Here is a 21,432-nt window from a genome sequence, read left to right on the forward strand (position 1 = left end):
AATGGCGCGGCCTGTAAACATTGGCGGAAAAACACAAAAGCAGGTGAGATGTCTTATCTTTGGCAAGTCTCCCTAGCAAGAAGCACGACCAGTTATACTTGTCACTTTGGCATTTATTGTTTGTAAACCACCATCCAGGTCATGCAACTGTGAATCTGTTTGAAAAGTGAGTGTGAAAACTGCAGCTTACCGTAGCAATGTTTTTAATTGAGCAACATCTGAAGGTCTGCATTCCTGGAAAGTGGGAGGACAAACTTTCGTAACTGTTAAGATCCCCTAGCTGCGCTGTGATGAATCTCTTACCGCTGCAAAAAAACACACACATACACATTGAGCAATGTTTCCACCATGTTAACTGGTTGTGTTCTGACTGGCCTGGTTTGTATGGAGTGTATACATTGCATGTTTACACAGTGGGGCGGTGGAGGAAACGGACCATAAACACACACTGCACTGGTTTGTGATTCTAAGAGCATGGTTGAACTGGCTGCTTATCTCTGACTGAATTTAGGACATTTAATGTAGGCAGAAGAGAAATAGGTTTATCTTAGAATAACCTTGTGATCTCCTGTGTGAGAATGAGCTGTTGTGGTACTGAATAATGTCCAAGGCTCAGTTCAGGTTGTGCCAAGGGCCTTTGTGACATGCTCAGAGGGAATTGTAGTCAGCTGGAGAGAGGAGAAGTTGTCTCACTGTCATCCATTTCTTACTCAACATTCAACACACACCCTTCCCTTAATTCTATTTTTTCAAGTGGTCGGGGAAGATGGGGAAAGCACAAGCGGGAAAAGACGCAGATACACACATCTGCTTTTGAGGGCAGGCACACACACACAAATGCTTGCAGAAAACTTTCCCTGGTTGCAGTCCATCATCTCTCTGCCTACTGACCCACATTCCAGCCTAGTTGTGTCACTGGAACTCAGCCTGGGCTGCAGCGGCTAGTGTCCATCTGATCCTAATGGGGCTGTGAGCCTGCCACTGTAAAACCAATATGTTGGCATGCAAGAAATCACATTCCTTTAGTTTTTCAGTTTCTCTCTGTCTATCCTCCGGTCTTCTTTTTCCCTACCTTTCTCTCTGCACCCCTTCTTCCCTGAAAGTGCCCCTAAGGATCGGTCTCCTGGCTCCTGCCCTCCTCTCAGGTACTTATCTCCACCATTTGCTGATCTAGGTCAATCTTCTGAGCTCAGTTTCTATCGCTCTCTCTCTCTCTCTCTGTTGCTCACTCTCCCTATCCTAAGGCCAGTGTTACATAACAGTGATGATTCAGTTGGAACATGCTGTCTATGTTCCTCTCTCTCCCTCTCTGGATACATCTGGCCCCAGCTGACTGGTGTCAAACCAATGTTTTGCTGTAAACCTCAGCCAGTCCAACAAATTGGTCCGCCCTAAAACCAAATAAACAAACGAGGTGTGAGGAGTTCCTGTGCACCACCTGTTGTGCAGCCTGAAGGCATTTGTTGTTTTTTGTTGTTGTTGTTCCTCACCCCGAGCACCTTCCTCGCCCTCCTCCGCCGACAGCCTTCTTGTCTGCTGCTGTGGGTTAGTAGTATCTGACATAAATTTGGGAAGGCCAGCGTGGATCAGGCGGCCATGTCGTGTCATAGTAGCAGGCCTTTCAACTTGCCTGTCTAATCTGGTGCTAATCCTAATCCCGTTAGTGTAAACACCGCTGCCATCTGGGCCCAGACACACCACAGCTCTGATTATTATGAACCCATCAATAGGTCTTCAAACCACAACTCAGTGTGAGCTGTCAGTGACTCGTGGTACACTCTCTGACCTGGGCTTATGACACAATCATGAAGAGCATGGACAGCCCAACAGTTAATGTGTAAACAAACACATGCATGGCCAACACTGTACATGAGATGATGTTAATAAAGCAGGCAATTATGATGGGAGGACTAGAAAAAAAGCCATGTAAAGTGTGTTGGATTCTAAAGAAACAAACTGTTGTGGTGGCAGCCCGGCTGATGGTGAGAGTCCTGTTTTTTTTTCTCCTTTTTATCAGTTATTCTGCTTTTTCCTTAGTTTTCTGTTCCCTGCCTGCCTCCCTGTGTTTTCTCCCCTGTGTGTGCTCTCTCTCCCTCTGCTCCTGAGCCCTGCACCTGCACCTCATCAGCCACCTCGTCAGCCTGCCACACCTGCCAGTAATCAGCCTCATCCCTGCCTGTATTTCAACCCCGGTTCTCCACACCATTCTTGCTTGATCGTTGTTGCTCCATACCCCGTGTCACCTCTGCGTTCAGTCTCATGTTTTTGATTTCTCTCAGTTTCCCTATGCTTTGTCGCTGCTGTCACTAACCCTGTCTCTTTGTCTGCTTTCCTCCCAGGTTCACTCACCCTAGTCCTCTGTTTTGTCGGCTGGGCTCACCCTCCGGTCCTCTCCTCTCCTCTCCTCTCCGGGCTTCCCCCACGGCGTCCTCCCTGTTCTCCCTAGCCTCCTCTCTTCCTCGGCCCCATTGTCCCCCCGGCTCTCTGGTCCCAGTCTCCTCGGTTGCCCGTGTCTCCCCGGCATCCACCTCTCCCTCCACTCCATCCCTCGACCCCCTCATCCTTCAATAAACCTCCTTCCCTCTGAGCTCTGCATTTGGGTCCTCTCTGTCCCCACACCACGCCATCCATAACACAAACATGAGTAATCTCCTTCTATAGGGTCTTTGGCCACTGGAGATGTAAGAGGGAGCATTAGCTGGGGTGATGTAACCATGGTGCTGGTTAATGGATAAGCAGGAGGAGGAGAGGTGGGGCGGAAGGGCCTCAGCAGTGACAACTGCTATGCTACCTTCATCTTGGCAACCCCCTCACCAGAACCCCTCCCCTACTGTGATTTTTATCATATTATACATTATTTTTTTGCAAATGGATATTAGTGCTTAGTGAGCTGCCACCTTATGCTTAAAGCTGCTCTAAAGAATTTTTTTTATTAACTGATCAGATGATTAAGTCTAATGTGAAAGGGGTTGCTTTCAGTGATGAACCCACAGAAGATAATCACCCAACTGCAGTTTTCCTGTTTTAGCATCTTCCAGCTCATTGTTTTGGTTCCCTCTCGCCATTTTCATCAGCATTGTTTCCAGACATAGCAGGTAGCTGTTTTGAGTGAGAGAAACCTCTATAAACCCACTGTACGCTACCTGCCCAGCACCAAATGCCGGACAGACAAAGTTAGTGACAAATTGGAAAACACATTGGAGTATTTAGCAGCTGAAGAGCCTCTTCCTCGGGAGTTGGTGGAGGCCAAAATCAGAGCAAAAGAAAGAAGATGAAATATTGGACTTACATTCTTCAGCTGGACGCAAACACAACCCTAAATGAATAATAATGTTACTCCATGTCTGCTTCATATTTGTTAAATTAACTTAATAACATGATGCTATGTCAGTGTTGTGTTTAAAGCTTGCTGCACTGCTTCCGAAATGGCCAAACATTAACTACTCCATAATATCCAAAGAAGAGCAGAGGAGGGGGTCTACGCCACAACTTACAATACGGTCCTTTCATCACTTCCCAGGAAACTCAACAAATGTAATCTATTGGCCTCAGGTGAGGATGCCAACGATGGTCGTCAACTGTCATTACAACAGCCAGGAACACTAAACAACCAGCGGTATCGACGATCCTGGCAAACGACCCCAGTGAGGTTAAAGAGATAAGTTTCCCTACCAGTCAGTCAGAACTGAAGAAGTCCTTTGGATGAGGGATGAAACGTCTTCTAGTATCTTCAACCAAGTCCAGTTTCCCTTGACTTTAACCTTCTTTGGATAACTATGACCTGGATGAATGAGAATCTTCACAGACATACTCCATAATACAGAAAGCGAGTAGTAATCTGTATAAGATGTTTATTTGTCACAGTATCTCAGTTACTATTGGAGACCCTTTGCTGGCATTTTTAAGTTTCACAAAACTGGTATGTGGGGCTATCCAAGTTTCTGAAACCAGCATATGATGTTTGCACTCGCAGATAACCCATACACTCCAAAAGTGGGATTCTAGTAAATGCACCTTTTGATGTAGAATTTGGCATGTACCTAAACTGCTTTTGAATTGAATCAACTTTTTAAAAAGCACATTTTATTCTTTTAATATAACATGTTGAAACCTGTCGCCACTGTTTGGGGGGGTTCATCTACAGAGTAGCAGTTTAAATTAGAGCCGCTGCTGCTCTCACAGCGAACTGCCGGCTTTGTCAGCCAGCAGATGTTCCATTGTCTGGATCTGTGGTGTAAGGTTGCTTCAGTTAAAGTTGGGAAACTTGCTGCATCTTTTGAATTTAGCCCCATTGAGTGCCATCAACACCCTCCCCCACCTCCTTATGCCCCCCCAAGCTACTCAGAGAGGGGCTTTACCCCTCCCCCAGTCCCCTTTAACCCCCTGCAGACCAAATAGTTTCCCCACCGCCACCCAGACTATAACCCCCCTCTAGATTTCTACCTTAGTGCTTGTGTTCTTTGTCTCCCCCTCGGTCAGGCCATCAGTAACCCCCTTACACCTCCCCCACACACACGCGCACATCAAAAGCCAATTTATTGACCAATTACTGCAGTGTGAGAGTGTACATGGAGAATGTATTTGCATCAATATACATTTAAATGCTAAAACGCAGATCCATACACATACATGCCCCCCCCCCATGCACTGAGTCTTATCAGATGGTGAATGTATAGTCTATAGATGCCTCTGTTCGTCCTGCATGGTTACAATTCCTTCTTTTCAGCCCGCGTCTGAATGTGACTGCTGTTGTCGTCAGGGCCTGACTGACCACCACTGTGGAGCTTATGCAATAATCAGTGCCCTGCTTTCCTCTTCCCCACTATAGGCCTGTGTGTGTGAAGCATTGAGAGAGAGAGAGAGAGAGAGAGAGAGAGAGAGAGAGAGAGAGATGCTCTGTTATAAGGCCTAGGAAACACACAGGCAGCTCAGACTTCCTGTTTTTGTGTTGAACCCATTGGAGGCAGGAAGTGAGAGGAACCGCTGCTTTGCTCTTTTTTGCTCTCTGATGGGTGAATTTTGCAAATAGATACTAGTGCTTAGTCAGCTGCCACCCACTTAATGACACTAGATTGAAGAAGGTGGGTGATTCTAGACTGAAATCCAATCCAAATCCAATAGGCTGATAAGAGGTAGGGGGGTAGTCCAGGCTGTTACCCTCTTTGTTCTGGCCTACTCCACTCATGCCTGCTTTTGTCTCCACCCACAGTCTACCACTGAGAAAGCATTATCTCTCTATCCATCTTGCGCCAAAACCGAGAGGGGGGGTGTAGGCCTACTGCTTTTTATTCCTCTCTCTCCTTTTTCCGAGGTACATTTTTTTGCATCCACAGCAACCCAGTGGCTGCAAGTACAGTGTGCTGACCAGCCAGTGCAGTCCCCATCTCTCTATCTCTGTGCCTTTTTCTCTTTAGCATTTCCCGCCACTCCAGGGTGCACGGGGCGGGAGAGTAGGGGAGTGGTGTCACAGCCGGTATGAAGAAAGGCTGGCTCCTCTGAGCCTCGCGCCAAATGCCGGCGTTATTCAAATCAGCTCAGTGGGTGCGGCCCAACTGTCTCCATGTCCTGTTAACCCCCTCAGAGCTTGAGACTAGCAAGCAGAGACAAAAAGGCAGACGCAACTGTGGGATAAGGGCTTTGCCACATGAAGGGTAAATCCATCATTGATGTTCCAGAAATGAAGCAGAATGTAAAGTCTTTATTTCCCCCACGAAACAGATAATGTTATTGATGTGATTTCTTTGCTATTTTTAGACATGAAATGTAGAATGTCCACATTATGTGAAGCAGCCTTTTACCAGCCTTTCTTTAATCAAACTGAATGTTAGTCATTCTATTCTTAACCTGGAAAGTTGCGTGTTTATTCTAATAAAACCACAGGTTTTAGGTGACACTAATACAATTAATTACACCAGACACTAAAAGTCTGTAGAGTATTGCTATTATGCCAAAGTTAAAGTCTTTGAAGATAAATCGTTAAATAGTAAAGTCCATTTTTCAGATCAACTTCCTCTCTCACACTCACAGAGTTTCTCTTTCATGTCCTCTTTGTCTACAATGCCCCAAGGAATGAATGGAGTTGTGAAGTATTCAGGACCACACCAGAAGGCTGAGAGGCTGACCTATCCTCTACTACGCTCTAGTGGCTGTGAGCATGAAATGCAAGAAATGACGGATTTACCTTTCAATTTCAATTCAATTCAATCTAGCTTTATTGGCAAGAATGTAAAACCACAATATTGCCAAAGCTCCAAATAAATTACAAGAGAACAATTCATTTTATACAGTTCATTAATAACTATAAAAAATATAACAGACAATGAAAATAATAATTATTTGAAAACTTCTCAGTGTTTTTCTCTAAACGTTTTATATTACGGCATGAGGTTAGAAGGTGCAGCTCTGTCTCTACCTGTCCTGTGTCACACTGGGAGCAGAGTCTCTCCTCTTGTAGTAGCCAGCTCTGTCTGTGGCAACCTTTTCTATGGCCAGGCTGTGTTCATTCAGTCTGTATGTTGTCAACATTTTTCTTAGTTTACGACATTTTGTTGTGCTCAGGTAATTTGCCAGTGTGAATTCTCTTTTTAGGGTCAGAAAACATTGTAATTTACTTTGTGTTTTGGTCATTTCTTTCCGGTATTCAATATATTTTTCTTTTTGCTTGTTAATAATTTGGTTTGGTCTGCTTGAGTTGGTGTTGTCAACTGTCTTTCAATGTCGCCACACTAGTGAGAGACTCTAAATAATGAAGCAAATCAACTGGGAAGTGTTAATCATGATTAAATTAAATATCTTGAAAGTCCGATTTGATCTGTGCTCATTTATAGGCCTGCATGTTTTATACACGTTGGGGCATGTTGTTGGGACACATTCCTGAGTGTCCTCAGGTTTCAGACAATAAAAGACACACAATCCTTCAGTAGCACTCAGTCAGTCAATAAAAGCTCTTTGCGTCTGGTCTCTGGAGAGCCTGGGAGAGAGTGTGTGGTCACCCCAGACACATGATCCTGCCGGTAACATGGCCATAATTGCAAATAGCACAACTGTAAGTGTTTGCCATTTTTGTAAGGCTGACATGTAGCCTATGTAAAGATAAGGGGCCGTAATGGATTATATCCACCATTTAGGCTGTGTCTCTTTTGTTAAGCGAGTCCTTGGATGGATGACTGCTCAGTATCTTCTTCCCAGAAAATATCTGTAGCTGGAAAATGTTTGTTGTGATTAAATCATAGCTAATATTATTTATGATGCATTAATGCTTTTCAAAGCGAAACTTAGACCTTCCTCTTTGTTCCCTGCATCACCGGTCTGTTTCTGATTGATGCCATATTTGGAAGGCTGTGCAGTCTGGTGTCGCCACAGCCAATCAGATCTTGGAGTATGACTGCCTGGCTGTTGCCTGGCAACTGGGGCTGCTGCGCCGTAATTGAATCCATGGAAAGATCCTGCTTTAGGCTATATGGGAAGAGGCAAGATGAAGTAATCATTAGATGCACAGGGGGAAGCAAATAGGGCTGCCAAAATACGGAATACGGAATCGTCCCGTATTGACTCAAAACGGAACGCGGTTTGTCCCGTATTTCCGAGTTGTCTTTAATGCAGCATCCCATGCATATCATCCCACCCGCATTCTGTAAAGATTTGTCCTATTCTGCCCCTGATTAGGTAGGCTAATACTCGCTGCCATTGTTGGCTGAAACGAAAGCGGAGGCAAAAAGTAGTCCACCGACAACGACGAAAGTGGGAGAAATCAAATAACCTACTTGATGAGTATCAAGCCAATCTGCACAACTTGTCGGCCAGTGTTCTGTGTGGCGCACGGTGGCCTGTCAGACGTGTGACTGCATTACGAAGCAGTGTAATAACTTAATAAAACGTACTCATTTTCTGATTGATTACTCTGGATTTCATATGCTGCCTATTTGTTAAGAAATATTGTTACAATGTAAATGAATCACATGCCTACATTATGGTATGATTTGTTTTTTTAAGGTTGAGGTATACAGTCAGACACATAAGCATTTAACAATAGATTAGAGAGATATATAGGCTATTTAATACATATTTAATTATCAAAATATAGTGGCTATGTGAAGAATATAAACAACTATGTGTTATGCTTAACCAATCTATTGCATCCCTCAATACTATAGAATCACAATAGGCTAAATAAAAACAAAAATAAATAAATACATAAATATAATTAACTGACCAATCAAAAAAATGGTGATAAATTCAATTTAGAAATGTTTGTAGATGGATTATTTATGTGTGGCTTCATTGTTTGGATGGTATTACTGCAAACAATGACAAATATTTTAGCCAAAATCTGCGTCCACAACAGTTCATTAGCAATTTTTCAAACTGTCCATCAACAGAAACATCATCCACTGGTTATGTGGAAAGGATATTTTTCAGAATGACCAACAAAGTGACAGCTTTGCAAAATTCATTCCAATAAAATTGTATCAAAGCATTTGTTTAAACCTATTTAGTTAATAAGTTATGGACATGTTGATTTAATAAGTTAATGAAATACAGTTCACATCCTATTTTTTTGTGGTCTCACTGTCACACATTGTTGGCCAATGTTTATTATGACAACTAGTCTCTTGAGTAGTGATAGAGAGAGACTGAGTGCATCTGTTCACACTGATTTCAATAGCAGATAGCTTATTATGATGTCCATTGGTGTCAAACTTAATACTTACATTACCACCACTGGCACACCATCGAGCCTGTGGTTGCTTGGCCCCAGACGGGTGTGACCCCTGCTGCGGCAGGTGTCTCTTATTTTTCTTTATTGAAGGTGGCAAGCCTAGAAGCAAATGACTCAGGATGGACTCCCACACTGCTGAGCAAGAATATGAAATGATAGTGCACGATTGGGAGTTTTGAGCAAATGGGATACAGTGGCCTTAAACTGCGTTTGCAGTTATAACATTTCAAACAAAAATAATGATAATAACCCTCTTCACAGAAAATAAAATTGCTTCCGTGTTCAAAGATATTAAAGTCCCCCTTTCTATTAGGAGAAATGAAGCATGAATGCATTACAAGCATCATAACACAGCTATGTTTTGACACACTGGTCTGTTTTGTCCAATAGGGTGCATCTACCAGTCACGTACAGTAAATCTCGCTCTGCTGCTGCTCCTGGGGAATTAGACACCGAAAGGGTTAAAAAGGGGGAGGATGCAAAATGGCTGGGAGTCAATAGTGTGCGTGTGATAGAGGAACACACAGAAAAAGACACAGAACAGAAGAGCTGAAGAGGAATATAATCTGCATGATGCTAGAGAAAAGAGGAAATATTAACAGCTTGAAATCTGTTTTTTTCTGAATCTCTCTCCATGTCTCCTTTATTCTGCAACATCTCACTCCTCTGCCCTTTTAAGAGCATTTAGCTAAGTGCCTCTGCAGCTGCGGTCAGATTGATCTCATCTCCTGAGTGCACCGGGACGGAATTCAAATAGTGAATGTGCAAGAGTGACTAAGGACTATATTTTGGGAACTCCTGCCAAAGAGAGAGAGAGAGGTAAGGAGAGCTATCAGGACACACACATTGGGACACAGTGTGGACCTGAGAGAGCTAGAGGTAAGATGAGTCTAAACAATGGTCAAACTCTGACCGCCAGTAAACAGGACTTGACCAAGAATGACAGCAGCAACCGAGCCCCCTGGGAAGATGCTAAGATGGTTTTAAAGCCCTCCACCCCCACCAGGAAACCTAAACCAGTAAGTATCCCTATAGCCGTCCTTATGCAGCATCCATTTACAGCTACAGTTCCTACGAGTTTTCATGCCTTCGGAAAAGTGTCAGAGTTGTTGACAGCAAAGTGGACGCTCATTGCACACATTACAAGTGAATAATGAAGTCAAATTTAATCTTGTTGTCATCACTTAAGAGATGATTTTTGTTGCCTTTACAGCCTGCTAAGACACACATGTGTTCACTACTCGAGGCTGCTTATTTCACAGAGTGATGTCATAAGATGGATGACAGATGAGAGAAGACAGACACTCTGACCTCTCACCTTTATCCAAGTATAGCCCTGGTGAAAACAGCAGGAGAGTTAATACCAGGTTTTCTAGCAAGCGCTGCATTCGAAGCCTCATTGAAAAGACAGTTTTGTGGAGATGTAGCTGGGTGAAACAGGATACAGAAGCTCAGTGAGGCTTCATTGTGTCAGCTGGAAACTGAAGCAAAGCATAGACGGCTCCTGTTTCAGATCAGGTGCACGGTTCTCAGTAAAGGCTATCTGCACTTGTAGGATGCAGGGAGTTGTCCTGGTTGTAACCTACAGTATTTTGGGGAAAATATGACATGAACTCTTTATTAAACTTTATTAAACTCTCTTTTAAGCAGAGGAGCTCATTTTTCATCCTGTAAAGGCAAAATGTGATTAAAAAGTTTAAGAACATGTATATACACACTGTGTTGTATTTTGTGTTGCTTTCCCTGCCTTCAAAGAGTTATCAGGTGCCAGCCAGTATGGTATGTGCCTGCACTATCACAGTCTTGCAGGGGAAAGTACTTCATATCACACTGTCACTTCTATTCTGTCACATCTGCTCACTTGTCCTTACTTACCCACTGTTATATGTCAGTGAAGCCTTTATTAAATTGTTCCTATCTACAGCTGTCAGAGTCAGCAACCATACTGTTCAGAATATGACTAATGTACAGAAAAGTTACAGCTCCAATTGAAAAAAAACATCAGTTCCTCGCATTCCAACGAGGAAACTGTGCTTGTAAAGAAAAAGCCCATGCTGAATGCAAACGAAACGTTTTTAAACTCTTACCCTCCAGCCCAAGCCGGAGAATGCCATCACCATCGCTGTGTCATCACGAGTCCTCTTCAACATGGAGAAGGAGCAGCAGATCTACGAGCAGCAAGGCATGGAGGAGTACATCAAGTATCAGGTGGAGCATGAAACGCAGCCTTTCAGCCCCGGACCTGCCTTCTCCTTTGTCAAGGTCAGAGAGGATGAAGAGAGAGATGTGGAGAAGCAAACACATACACACTATAGAAACCCTGCTGCACAGTGATTCCTTGACATCAGTGTTATGTGTCAGGTCGTGTCTCTGGAGGCGTGAATGAGTAATAAGCATAAAACATAAACCTACTCAAACACTCACACATGCTTCCATCTCTGCTGCAGTGAAATATTATATTGTCTCAAATCTGTGTTTGGTCGTGTTGCCAGGCTCTGGAGGCTGTGAACACTCAACTGAGGGAGCTTTATCCTGAGAGCGAGGAGCTATTTGATGTTGTGCTCATGACCAACAACCACGCACACGTTGGCCTACGACTTATCAATACCATCAATCATCACCGTGAGTAACTAAGACACATGAATGATGAAATCTTACAAGGCATACTTGTAAAATGTCCTTATGTCTGGTGTAGATTCTCTTCCAGCATTGACTGCCTTTACCTTCTTAAACTTGCTCTTCAAAGTTACAATGTGTTGAATTTATATGCAGTTACACATGTTTCAAATTAGTTGGTGGAATAATGTTTTTTTTATAAAAAAGTTCCTGGTGAAACTGGGGTACACTCTGGACAGGTTGCCAGTCTATCGCAGGGCAATTTAGAGTCACCAATTAACCTACACATGTCTGTGGACTGTGGGAGGAAGCTGGAGCACACGGAGAGAACCCACGCAGACACGGGGATAACCTGCTAACTACACACAGAAAAGCCTGGGATGACCAAGAATCAAACCCATGACCTCCTTGTTGATGTACCGTAGCACAAGCACCAACTGGCAGTGGGTGGAAATGTCAGTTGTCTCATCTGCCTGAATAGAGATAAAGATAATCTGCATTTTTTACTTCCTCCAGAATGTAATCTTTAAGAACTGACAGAATGCTGTCCAAAAGTTTGTTTTGCACAGTCTTTGAGGTGCCTTTAAAAATGGCAGCTGTCTTGGGTGCTCCTCCAACACACTGTCCAGCAAGGCAACAAGATCTACTGAAAACAACAGGGTTGTCAAAGGATTCAGTCTCATTGTGGCCGCGCAAGGCCAGCTCAAAGGCCAGCTCAAAGGCCCCACAGAATTTTATTAATTTAATTTTAACACTTTATCTTTGATAAAACCTGCCTGTTCTTGTCCACCTCTTCGTTTCTTTCTAAAAAGCAAGCATGGGAAGCAAAATATGGCATTTACATGACTGCATCCAGCTAGCCAAGCTTTTCTATTGCACCAATTGTGGAAGAAGCCCGTACATTTTACTTTTCTCGCTAGCCTGTTTTTGATGTCAGGTTGATCTGGGCCAAACTCTTTGACATGTAGTTTCTCCATTAAAGTTCTCCTCTCAAATGGATTTTGAAGAAGAGATCTTATTGTGGGCGGCTTAAAGCCTGTGTCTTGAGTTCTGCATTCATCATCGTCTACAACGTCAGGTGTCCCTACTCAACTGTTGACTTACTGCTTAGGGCGAAACATTTATTGCCCTTCAGGCATCAGATTTAAGGACGCTGAGTGGCTTAATTTATGTTGCTATGGGTATCTTGTCAGCTATTGACTGCGCTGCTGTCCTGCAAGCCAATTACCCTTACCACAACCACCACCAAGTGTGTGCCTAAACCTAAGTTATTGATTATATGCATGTCAACCGGTTAATCCTACAGCTGCGCACATTGGCCAGAGGGCCAACAGGGTTAACCTCCTTCATGTTGCTGTGTATTACCACCACCACTCCACTAGATGGCACTGTCGCAAAAGAACTAGGGTCCTAGAACTGCGGTCCCAGGGTTGCAGGGGTCCTGAAATTGCAGCCTCTGGTACTGCAGCTTCATACTGCTGGTGAGGACAGGCTGCAAAAGGTCCAGTGTTGCTTTTCTCCCACTTTTTGCTTTACTAACTATAACTAGTTGAATATTTTAGCTAGAGTGCTCAAACTTTTATACAAAGTACCCACATTTGTTTATTACAAATGGCACCAATTCAGTCCCCTACAAGAATATCACAGACCTCGTGAGTTGATGTCACATACCTGTTGTTTTTTTGTTACAACCTTACCCACTTCCAGGGTACGTTGTAACACATGCTGGGGTAAGTTGTAACAATTCCGGTACCCCCAGTCTGCATGTCAAAAGTATTATTAGGCGGTGTATGAATGTGTAGTTCTATTTCTGATGGCAGAGGCACCTTAGCCTGTCTCCAGCAGTGTATGAATGCATGTGAGAGATGTGAATGTGTTGTAGTGTAAAACACTTTGAGTAGTTGTAAAAAGTAGAAAGGTAACAAGTAGCCTACACACCGACTATCATTTAAATGGACTGATGTAGCGAAAGAACCCTTCCTCAGTGACTTAATAACATATATATTTATTAATTATGTCTCTCTTTTCAATATGGCATGCTATCTGCAGTTTATTAAATGTTAGTGAGAAAGAATAAAGAGTAAGGGGTTTCTCACTTCACTATTATCTGTCATGTCTGGTGCATGTGTAGGTCCATGTACAGACACACACTGACACAAGATCTCAGGCTTTTCCTTACATGTCACTCTGGGTTTCTCTTCTTTTTCCATGCTCTGCCTCTAAATCATTATTTGATGTTACAGTGCCATGAATGTAATAATTGTAAATGAAACCATAAGTGACTTATAAAAACATCTTCCCCAAAATATCAATCCTTATGATTAACTTTTTGTGAGACTCATTCGCAACATTGACTCTTGCACATCTTCAGTTTTATGCACATCAGCTGTTCACTGTACTTTTGATTTCTCCTCTGCAGAGTTGTTCATCGAGCGCTTCTGTATGACAGGAGGAAATAGTCCCATAGGCTACTTGAAGGCCTACCACACTAACCTTTACCTGTCTGCTGATCCAGTCAAGGTTCGAGAAGCTCTGGAGGAAGGTCAGTACAAAAGGAGAGAAGCAACATATTACTGAGAAGCTGTAACACTAGACTAAGGAGGAAAACATTAGTGTTTCTGCCACATGTTACGGGAGATGTAATGATTCATACCTGATTTTCAACAATGGTATTTCAGGTATAGCAGCAGCCACTATGTTCACCCAGGAGAAGATCATGGAGGTGTCGCAGACTCAGCTGCGTGTTGCCTTTGATGGTGACGCGGTCCTTTTCTCAGATGAGTCTGAGCGCATTTACAAGGCACATGGACTGGACAAGTTCTTTGAGCACGAGAAGGCACACGAGAACAAGCCTCTGGACCATGTACAGTATACACATAGTGATAACTATCAGCATCACACTGATATTGGAAATGTAGAGCGTTTGGTACATTCAGTGAACGGAGAGTTCTGGTTTACGACAACTTGGGTCTTATGTTTGTACTTTTGACCATCATTCCAATCACTTAAATAACATTATATTGACTAAAGTAATTTGTGAGATTAGGAAACATGGTGACATCTCTACAAAAAAAATGTTACAGAGCAAGAAAGAAGCGGCCAAAAGACCAGACTGACTGGTAACATGTCAGATTATCAAAAGAACTTCAGTTGGAGGTAAAACTGAAAGCGAACACACCTTAAATGTCGGCAGCAATCCCTAACTGAGCAGGAAAACAGAGTGCATGTGTGTAGCTACATTAAATTAATTATAGGAGGTCAAAGATGAACAAGGGATTTGGTCTGTAAACGTGATTCATAATTACCATTTACCCTTTCTCTTCCAAATAAATTAGTTTTGAACCAGATATAAATCCAGATTTTAGGAACTATCTTGGTAATTAAAATGGTAATGTACCAATAAAAATATATTTAACAATAGGAATGATGGACAATACTATGAATGTAAGACCATAGTTATAATAAAGAAGTTGGTAAACTTCGCATATAGAGCTCAGTTTGTTATGAACCTTGGCCTTTGGCCCAGATTCCAACAATTATACTTGAATTTTAATGTGTAATGAGCCACATGTAAATGTAGAAAATACCATATGGAGACTGTGGGCTTACTCTGTGAAATCTTTCTGCAGGGACCACTGAAAGGTTTCCTGGAGGCTTTAGGAAAGCTGCAGAAGAAGTTTTATGGCAAAGGCCAGCGCATGGACTGCCCCATCCGGACTTACTTGGTGACAGCTCGCAGCGCAGCCAGTTCTGGTACCAGAGCCCTAAAAACTCTGCGCTCATGGGGTCTGGAGATCGATGAGGCTCTCTTTCTGGCAGGGGCACCCAAAGGTCCCATGCTGGAGAAGATCAGGCCGCACATTTTCTTTGACGACCAGATGTTTCATGTGGAGGGGGCAGCGGAGATGGGGACAGTGGCGTGCCACGTGCCCTATGGGATAGCTCAGAGAGTTATTAAGAGAGAAATTAAGGACAAAGAGATTTCTTCAGCACCCAAGTAGCCTGGACATCAATGTTCAAAGGCACAAGCGATGAAAGGGACATTTCATTTTGGATTTCAGCACCTGGAGACGTTATAATTGTATTTAAAGCTTTGAAAACATTTCTTGAAAATGTAACAAACCCTATTTGATGCAATATGACTAATATTGTAATATACAGCAATGTGATGTCACACTAACATTATCAAATAATTGTTTTAATTAACATTCAGTGACATTTCAAGTCAGAGGCTTATTTTATCCAGTGGTTGTTATATTATCAGTTCACAAAGAGGTTCAGCTTTCTAATATGGAACCCCTTATAAACAGCTAATACGTTGTAACTAATGGCTTTACTAACCGTTAATAATAATCATGTACTAAAGCTTTATAGATTAGTTATAAGCCATTCATAAGAACAATGTTTGTGTTGCTAGATGTGAAAAACAATTTTCACTGATGGACCACATGGCTATCTTGTGTAAAGGAGCTACAGAAGATATAGAACAAAATCCACTTATTAGGCACTTATTAACCAACTAATGTTTACCAACTGCAGTCAGATAGGGTCAAAGGGATTTTTCACAACATGGTAACCCTAAATTTGTTATTCTTAAAAATTATTTAACCATTATTAAAGCCATTAGTTACAACTTATAAACCCTTTATAAAGATTGCCTTATTATTACTATTATCATTATTATTTTCAGTTGGAATAAAGAGTTACTCTCCTGTATTATTTTTGGTATTTACATTTTTTACCCACAACATTGTATAACACTTTAGAAAGACAAAAAGCCATTCAAAATGATGTCTATTTAAATATCTGAAACAGAACCAAATATTAGATTTATAAAAATCTTTATTTAGACGGCAGGTTACTGAGGAAACATGAAGTGACTTAAGGCTGTTTTTGATAAAGAGGGATTCTGAGTGCAGCCTGGTTGTGCTAACTTCCTGCTACACAGCTGAACTGAAGACATGCCATCAGTCTGCAGAATCTCCATTTTGATTTATACAATTTAATCACTTCACTGCTTGTCTGTGTGTTTTTAAAGCGGTGCCTTTTTCTCACTATTAATCATGCATGTTGTTGGTATATGTATGATGTACGTGTGGTTGTTTGATCAATGTACATGAATGTATTTTAAAATTGCAATGAAGTATAAGTAAAATGGAAACAATTAATTTGTTGATTTAATGTTTCTTCTTTTTCAAGAAGTTAAAGATGAGATTTAACATGTTTAGCATTTATTGGCATCCATTTACTGTTCTGTGTATGAGTGTGAAGTTGGTATTGAATAACAAGCATGCTCAGATGTGGATGTAAATGTAAATCTGGGCCAAATGAGCACTGTGAACTGTGATGCAATCAAATGTTTCTGTTTCAAGGTTGAAGTAAAGATGAGTGTATTAACAAAAACACTTAAAAAATTCAGTATTCCTCACATTCCTTACAGTCCTTACTTCATACTTTCATCACTCCTTACACACGTGTTCTCTTTTCTGTCCCTATTTCCTTCAACAGTTATCCAAAAGTTAAATAATGATAAATCATGTTGACTTGAAGGAATGCTTTTAATATTGCTGCTGCTGTTTTACATTAATGCTGTTCATAAGTTTCAGTTTCTCAGGAATGATTTTGTAAGGATGTAGAGGAGCCTTGCCCATGAAGGCAAACAGGACATGCAAACACTTTCCTTTGAGTTCAGTCAAGTCCCATCTCAGACACAGAAGGCTGACATTCCTAAAGCTGACGTGGAAATGTTTTGTGAGTATACATTTTTCTTTGTAATACTGTTCCTTCATATTAATCAACAAATATATTAATTATCAAACATATCTGCTCAGGACAGGACAACTCAGCGTAAACAACAAGTTTTTGTTTTCTTTTTGTATTTCATTTACAGTTCCGGGATTACTTCCAGATTTAAGTGAAATAATTTGTAAGTGTAAATTTTTTCTAAATTTTTCCTTTGTATTAATCAACACATGTATTATTTATCAAATATATCTGGACATCGCTGCGTAAATAACATGTTTTTGTTTTCTTTTTGTATTTTAAACAGTTAAGGCCTACTTTGGAGACTTATTAGAAATACTTTGTGAGAGGACAATTTTCACTGACAATAATGTTCCTTCATGTTAATCATCAAATATATAAATTATCTAATATATCTGCTCAAGGAAGCTCAGCATGAATAATAAGTTGTTTTTGGTGTCTTTCATTAACAGGTAAGGCTGTCGTTGTAGGCTCAGGTAAATAGTATGTTTTAAACATGTAGTTTTAAATATCAAAATCTCTAAGCTGTATTCTCATCAGAGACAAAGCTTCTTCTGCTATGTTCTTGCCTAGGAGGTGTTGTGACTGTGGCCTTGACTCCTGCTCTTCTAGCCTCCATAGGTTTCACCTCAGGTGGAATACTAGCAGGCTCCATTGTCATTTCTTGCAATTGCTAATGGAGGAGGAATTGCAGCAGGAAGTCTGTTTGCATTCTTGCAGTCAATTGGTAAAATGGATATTTTATTTATTTGCATCCAGTTTGTCATGGTTTGGGGTTTTTCATGTTTGGATTTCCTTTTGATATTTTGGGCAACCCCTTCTTCTTGTGTCTTGGTGTATTTCACTTCCTGTCTCTGTGTTGTGTGTTGCTTGTGTTATTTATCCATCCATTAGGTTTGTTTTTTGTCTAAATGGCAGAGTGTTAATACTTTAATTGGACATACGTGTTTTAAATGTAATGTAATCAAATGTAATATAATCTCACTGCAGCTGCAGCTGGTATGTCTGCGGGGGTCACTGGAGCTGTGGCCACTGTTGGAGGAACAATGGGATGGCTGCTGTCATCCATTTGTGACCAAAATGAAACCCACTAAAGATTTACAGAACTGTAACTACAGATATGATAAGATTTACTTTATCACTGCACTGTGATAAATCTGATAACCTTAATAAAATTTTGTTTTCATGTGTATGCCACATCCTCAATTTAAACCATCAGTCAAGAAGCGAGAATAATATTGTTATAAGGACATGAATAGTTTACTAATGGTTTACACAGGACCCGTTTCAATCTTGTCATTAAGTATTTCAATAAGCCAAGAGGTTGTTTTATAAATGTGGAAGATTGAGGCTGGGTTGTTTTCAGGATGTTCCTTAGCTCTGATGACCATTTAAATGAATCTAAAAACTATGAAGATGATGCTTCTGTGCTCTTGAAATACTTTTATGTTATTATACTGTCCAGTTGTAAACCAAAATAAAATGCATGCAAATAATTATTCTGTTGTTGTTACTGTAGCAATTTCAAACATCTGCTGTACTTTACTTAGAAACATTGGAGCTGTGAGCTAATGAAATTTCTAATTAGCACTAAAGACTGTATATATAGCCTGTGGCTGGTGGGAATAGCATTTATTTGCTAGAAACTAAGCTAAAGGATCACCAAGTTACACTTCATCCTGTGGAAACGTCTTCTCATAACTGCTCTGTTGTGGAATCATTCGGTCCATCTCACAGCAAGTATGACACGAATTAGATCATATTAAACTGTATATAAGAGAAATACTGAAATTACAAATTAAATCAGTGCAGTGATTACTAAAATATGCCAGTCTGCCTCACATCTTTCAGCTATTTATTACTTATATTAGTCTTTATTAAACAAGGACCATGCACAAAAACACAAAAATGAGGAGACGATTTTCTGCCAGATTTAGCTACTAGTTAATTTCCAGCTGCAGTCCTGCAGATTCACACAGAACAATCACCAGACACTAAAAACATTAATTTACATGCAACACCATTACATAGGCTCGATAACAGCAATAATTATACATACAAATCTACCAGCTCACATCAACATATAAAGAACAGCACATTCATCCAGTGCAACCATGAAATTACAAAGTCAAAATGACTGGTTGCTCAATATCCATTTCTTTGCACCATGGGAAGAAGAATGAAGATTTTCATTCTTTTACCCATGCAAGTTTTCAGCTCAGCTGGAAGAATGTTCCAGTGTTTGATGGCCTTAAATGAAAAAGCCAATTGTGCAAAGGCCAACAGCAGTCTGCCACAGTGGGATGTTTATTTGTTTGAGTTTAGTGTAGATGGAGAGGTTCTGAAAAAAGCTCTTCAATGGTAAGTGCCTTATCTTAAATGCCAAATGAACCTCTGAATATAGAATGACATTTTCAAAACTTCAGAGGTTCAAAACGTAGAAATCAAAACACCTTTACCAACAGTTACACACAATTATTTTAAATTATTCACTTAAGGGGAGTCAATAGCTAACCTATAGGCCTACATGAGCACAAACCCATTTGTAAGGTGGTAAGTCATGAACTGGAGCATCAGCTGAAAATCAGAAAAACTAAAGACTTGCTGAAACAGTTAGTTCATGCTTCGTCAAACCTGCATTCAGACAAACCTTCATCTTTAACTCACTGAAGAAAATACTGTTTTGGCCCTGTAGGTTGTGGTGGCTCTTATCGAGATCAACCTGCTACAATAGCCTTATATAAAAATAAAGGGCACTTCATTACTAGTGACTGACGGCTCTGGCCGTGTACAGATTGTTCAACTGGGTTATATTATTTTCACTTCTACAAAGTATGCACATTAATAATGGTATCTGCTGAGATCGATATTCTGCATTTAATTAGCTGGATTTGCAGTGCTCATAAATATAGGTGTTATTTACACTGGTGACGCTGGGGACATGTCACCACCACCTTTTGAAATGACTGATTTTGTCCCATTCATTTTTAAAATAATCGGCTCTCCAAGAAAGAGAGCAGAGCTGGATTAGGCCCCGGCAATACTAGGCGTAACTGTGCCTGAGCGCAGATGGCCTGACTGAAGTGTTTGACTGACTTGGAGGAATTGATATTTTATTCCGATGTGATTTATACCAACTGCCTGTGAAACTATCAGACTTCCACCAGCAAGTTCTCCTCTACTAGAATTTACAAGCATCACTTCACATCACGTAACACACCCCTGTGCTGGAACAACAGTATGTTTGGATCTGGATCTTTATCTTCCAGGAGATTCAGCTTCTCTGAGTTAGTGTTCTCTTTGCTTTCTCCTCCCTGTGTAAATGGTGTTGTTGAACTTTGCTCTTGTGAGTTGTGCAGTCTGTTGTCTTTCTTTCACACAGCATGCATTGCAAGTCTGTCCATAATGGGAGAGCTTTCCTCCTCTGTTGAGGGATTAGGAACTGGAGGGTGGCCAGTGCGATTACAGCACAGACCAGTCCGACTGGTAGCTGGAGAGGTGCCAATTCATCTCCGTGGCAGCACATTCGCTCTGACATCTCGCCATAAATTAATGCACGTGTATAGGTTTTCAATTTCTTTTTGAGGTGTTAAAGATGTAAGATTTGTATTACATTTGTATGGCGCCACTCATATTAAACAAAAATGCTACGGAAACAGAAATGGTAAATGAATGCTATTCCAAAGTGTGTGCGCGGGCCCAACCCAGTCAAAAGTCTGGACAAACCACATATTTAAAGTTATTTCTACGTAACTGAAATGTGCAATCAGAGAAGGGCTGAAAATGATTGTTGATTCTTTCACCACAGTGCGATTTTGTCTGAAATGATTTGTATAACAAGAAAGAATTCTCCATTTCCACTTTCTTCTCTTCATGCAGAGCAAGGGCCAGAGCAAGTAGGCCTACCCTACTTTTTGTGACATTTTTACATTCAGTAGAATTAGGTAGCCTACTTGCAGCACATCAGCTCCACGGATATTACACTACCCTTCAAAAGTTTGGGGTCACTTAGAAATGTCCTTTTTGAAAGAAAAGCACTGTTTTCTTCAATTTAGATAACATTAAATTAATCAGAAATACAGTCTAGACATTGTTAATGTGGTAAATGACTATTCTAGCTGGAAACGGCTGATTTTTAATGGAATATTTACATAGGTGTACAGAGGCCCATTTCCAGCAACCATCACTCCTATGTTCTAATGGTACATTGTGTTAGCTAATCGTGTTAAAAGGCTAATTGATGATTACAAAACCCTTGTGCTTATGTTAGCACAGCTGAAAACTGTTCTACTGATTAGAGAAGCTATAAAACTGTCCATCCTCTGAGCTAGTTG

The 21,432-nt window shown here is 41.1% G+C and overlaps 1 protein-coding gene and 1 long non-coding RNA gene across 2 annotated transcripts; both read left to right on the forward strand.

Annotated features, from left to right (window-relative positions):
• Window positions 1-9,603: 9,603 nt before the first annotated feature.
• On the forward strand, window positions 9,604-16,718 carry LOC123979118 (cytosolic 5'-nucleotidase 1A-like). Its single transcript, XM_046062881.1, has 6 exons — window positions 9,604-9,738; window positions 10,814-10,981; window positions 11,212-11,341; window positions 13,755-13,877; window positions 14,014-14,198; window positions 14,965-16,718. The coding sequence occupies exons 1-6, from the start codon at window positions 9,604-9,606 to the stop codon at window positions 15,334-15,336; spliced, it is 1,113 nt and encodes a 370-aa protein (XP_045918837.1). The 3' UTR covers window positions 15,337-16,718.
• A 666-nt stretch (window positions 16,719-17,384) lies between these two features.
• On the forward strand, window positions 17,385-18,200 carry LOC123979023. The gene is made up of 3 exons (XR_006827120.1): window positions 17,385-17,420; window positions 17,551-17,574; window positions 18,089-18,200. It is a non-coding gene; the product is annotated as an uncharacterized LOC123979023 (long non-coding RNA).
• The last annotated feature ends 3,232 nt before the right edge of the window (window positions 18,201-21,432 follow it).

The sequence above is a fragment of the Micropterus dolomieu genome, linkage group LG11 (genome assembly GCF_021292245.1).
Source record: "Micropterus dolomieu isolate WLL.071019.BEF.003 ecotype Adirondacks linkage group LG11, ASM2129224v1, whole genome shotgun sequence".
Lineage (NCBI taxonomy): Eukaryota > Metazoa > Chordata > Actinopteri > Centrarchiformes > Centrarchidae > Micropterus > Micropterus dolomieu.

Bases quoted from the DNA above. Each gene is read 5' to 3' on its own strand.
- LOC123979118 (XM_046062881.1), top strand. From the start codon at position 9,604: ATGAGTCTAAACAATGGTCAAACTCTGACCGCCAGTAAACAGGACTTG. The intron at 9,739-10,813 runs GTAAGTATCCCT...CTTACCCTCCAG, and splicing joins CCACCAGGAAACCTAAACCA to CCCAAGCCGGAGAATGCCAT. The intron at 10,982-11,211 runs GTCAGAGAGGAT...TCGTGTTGCCAG, and splicing joins CTGCCTTCTCCTTTGTCAAG to GCTCTGGAGGCTGTGAACAC.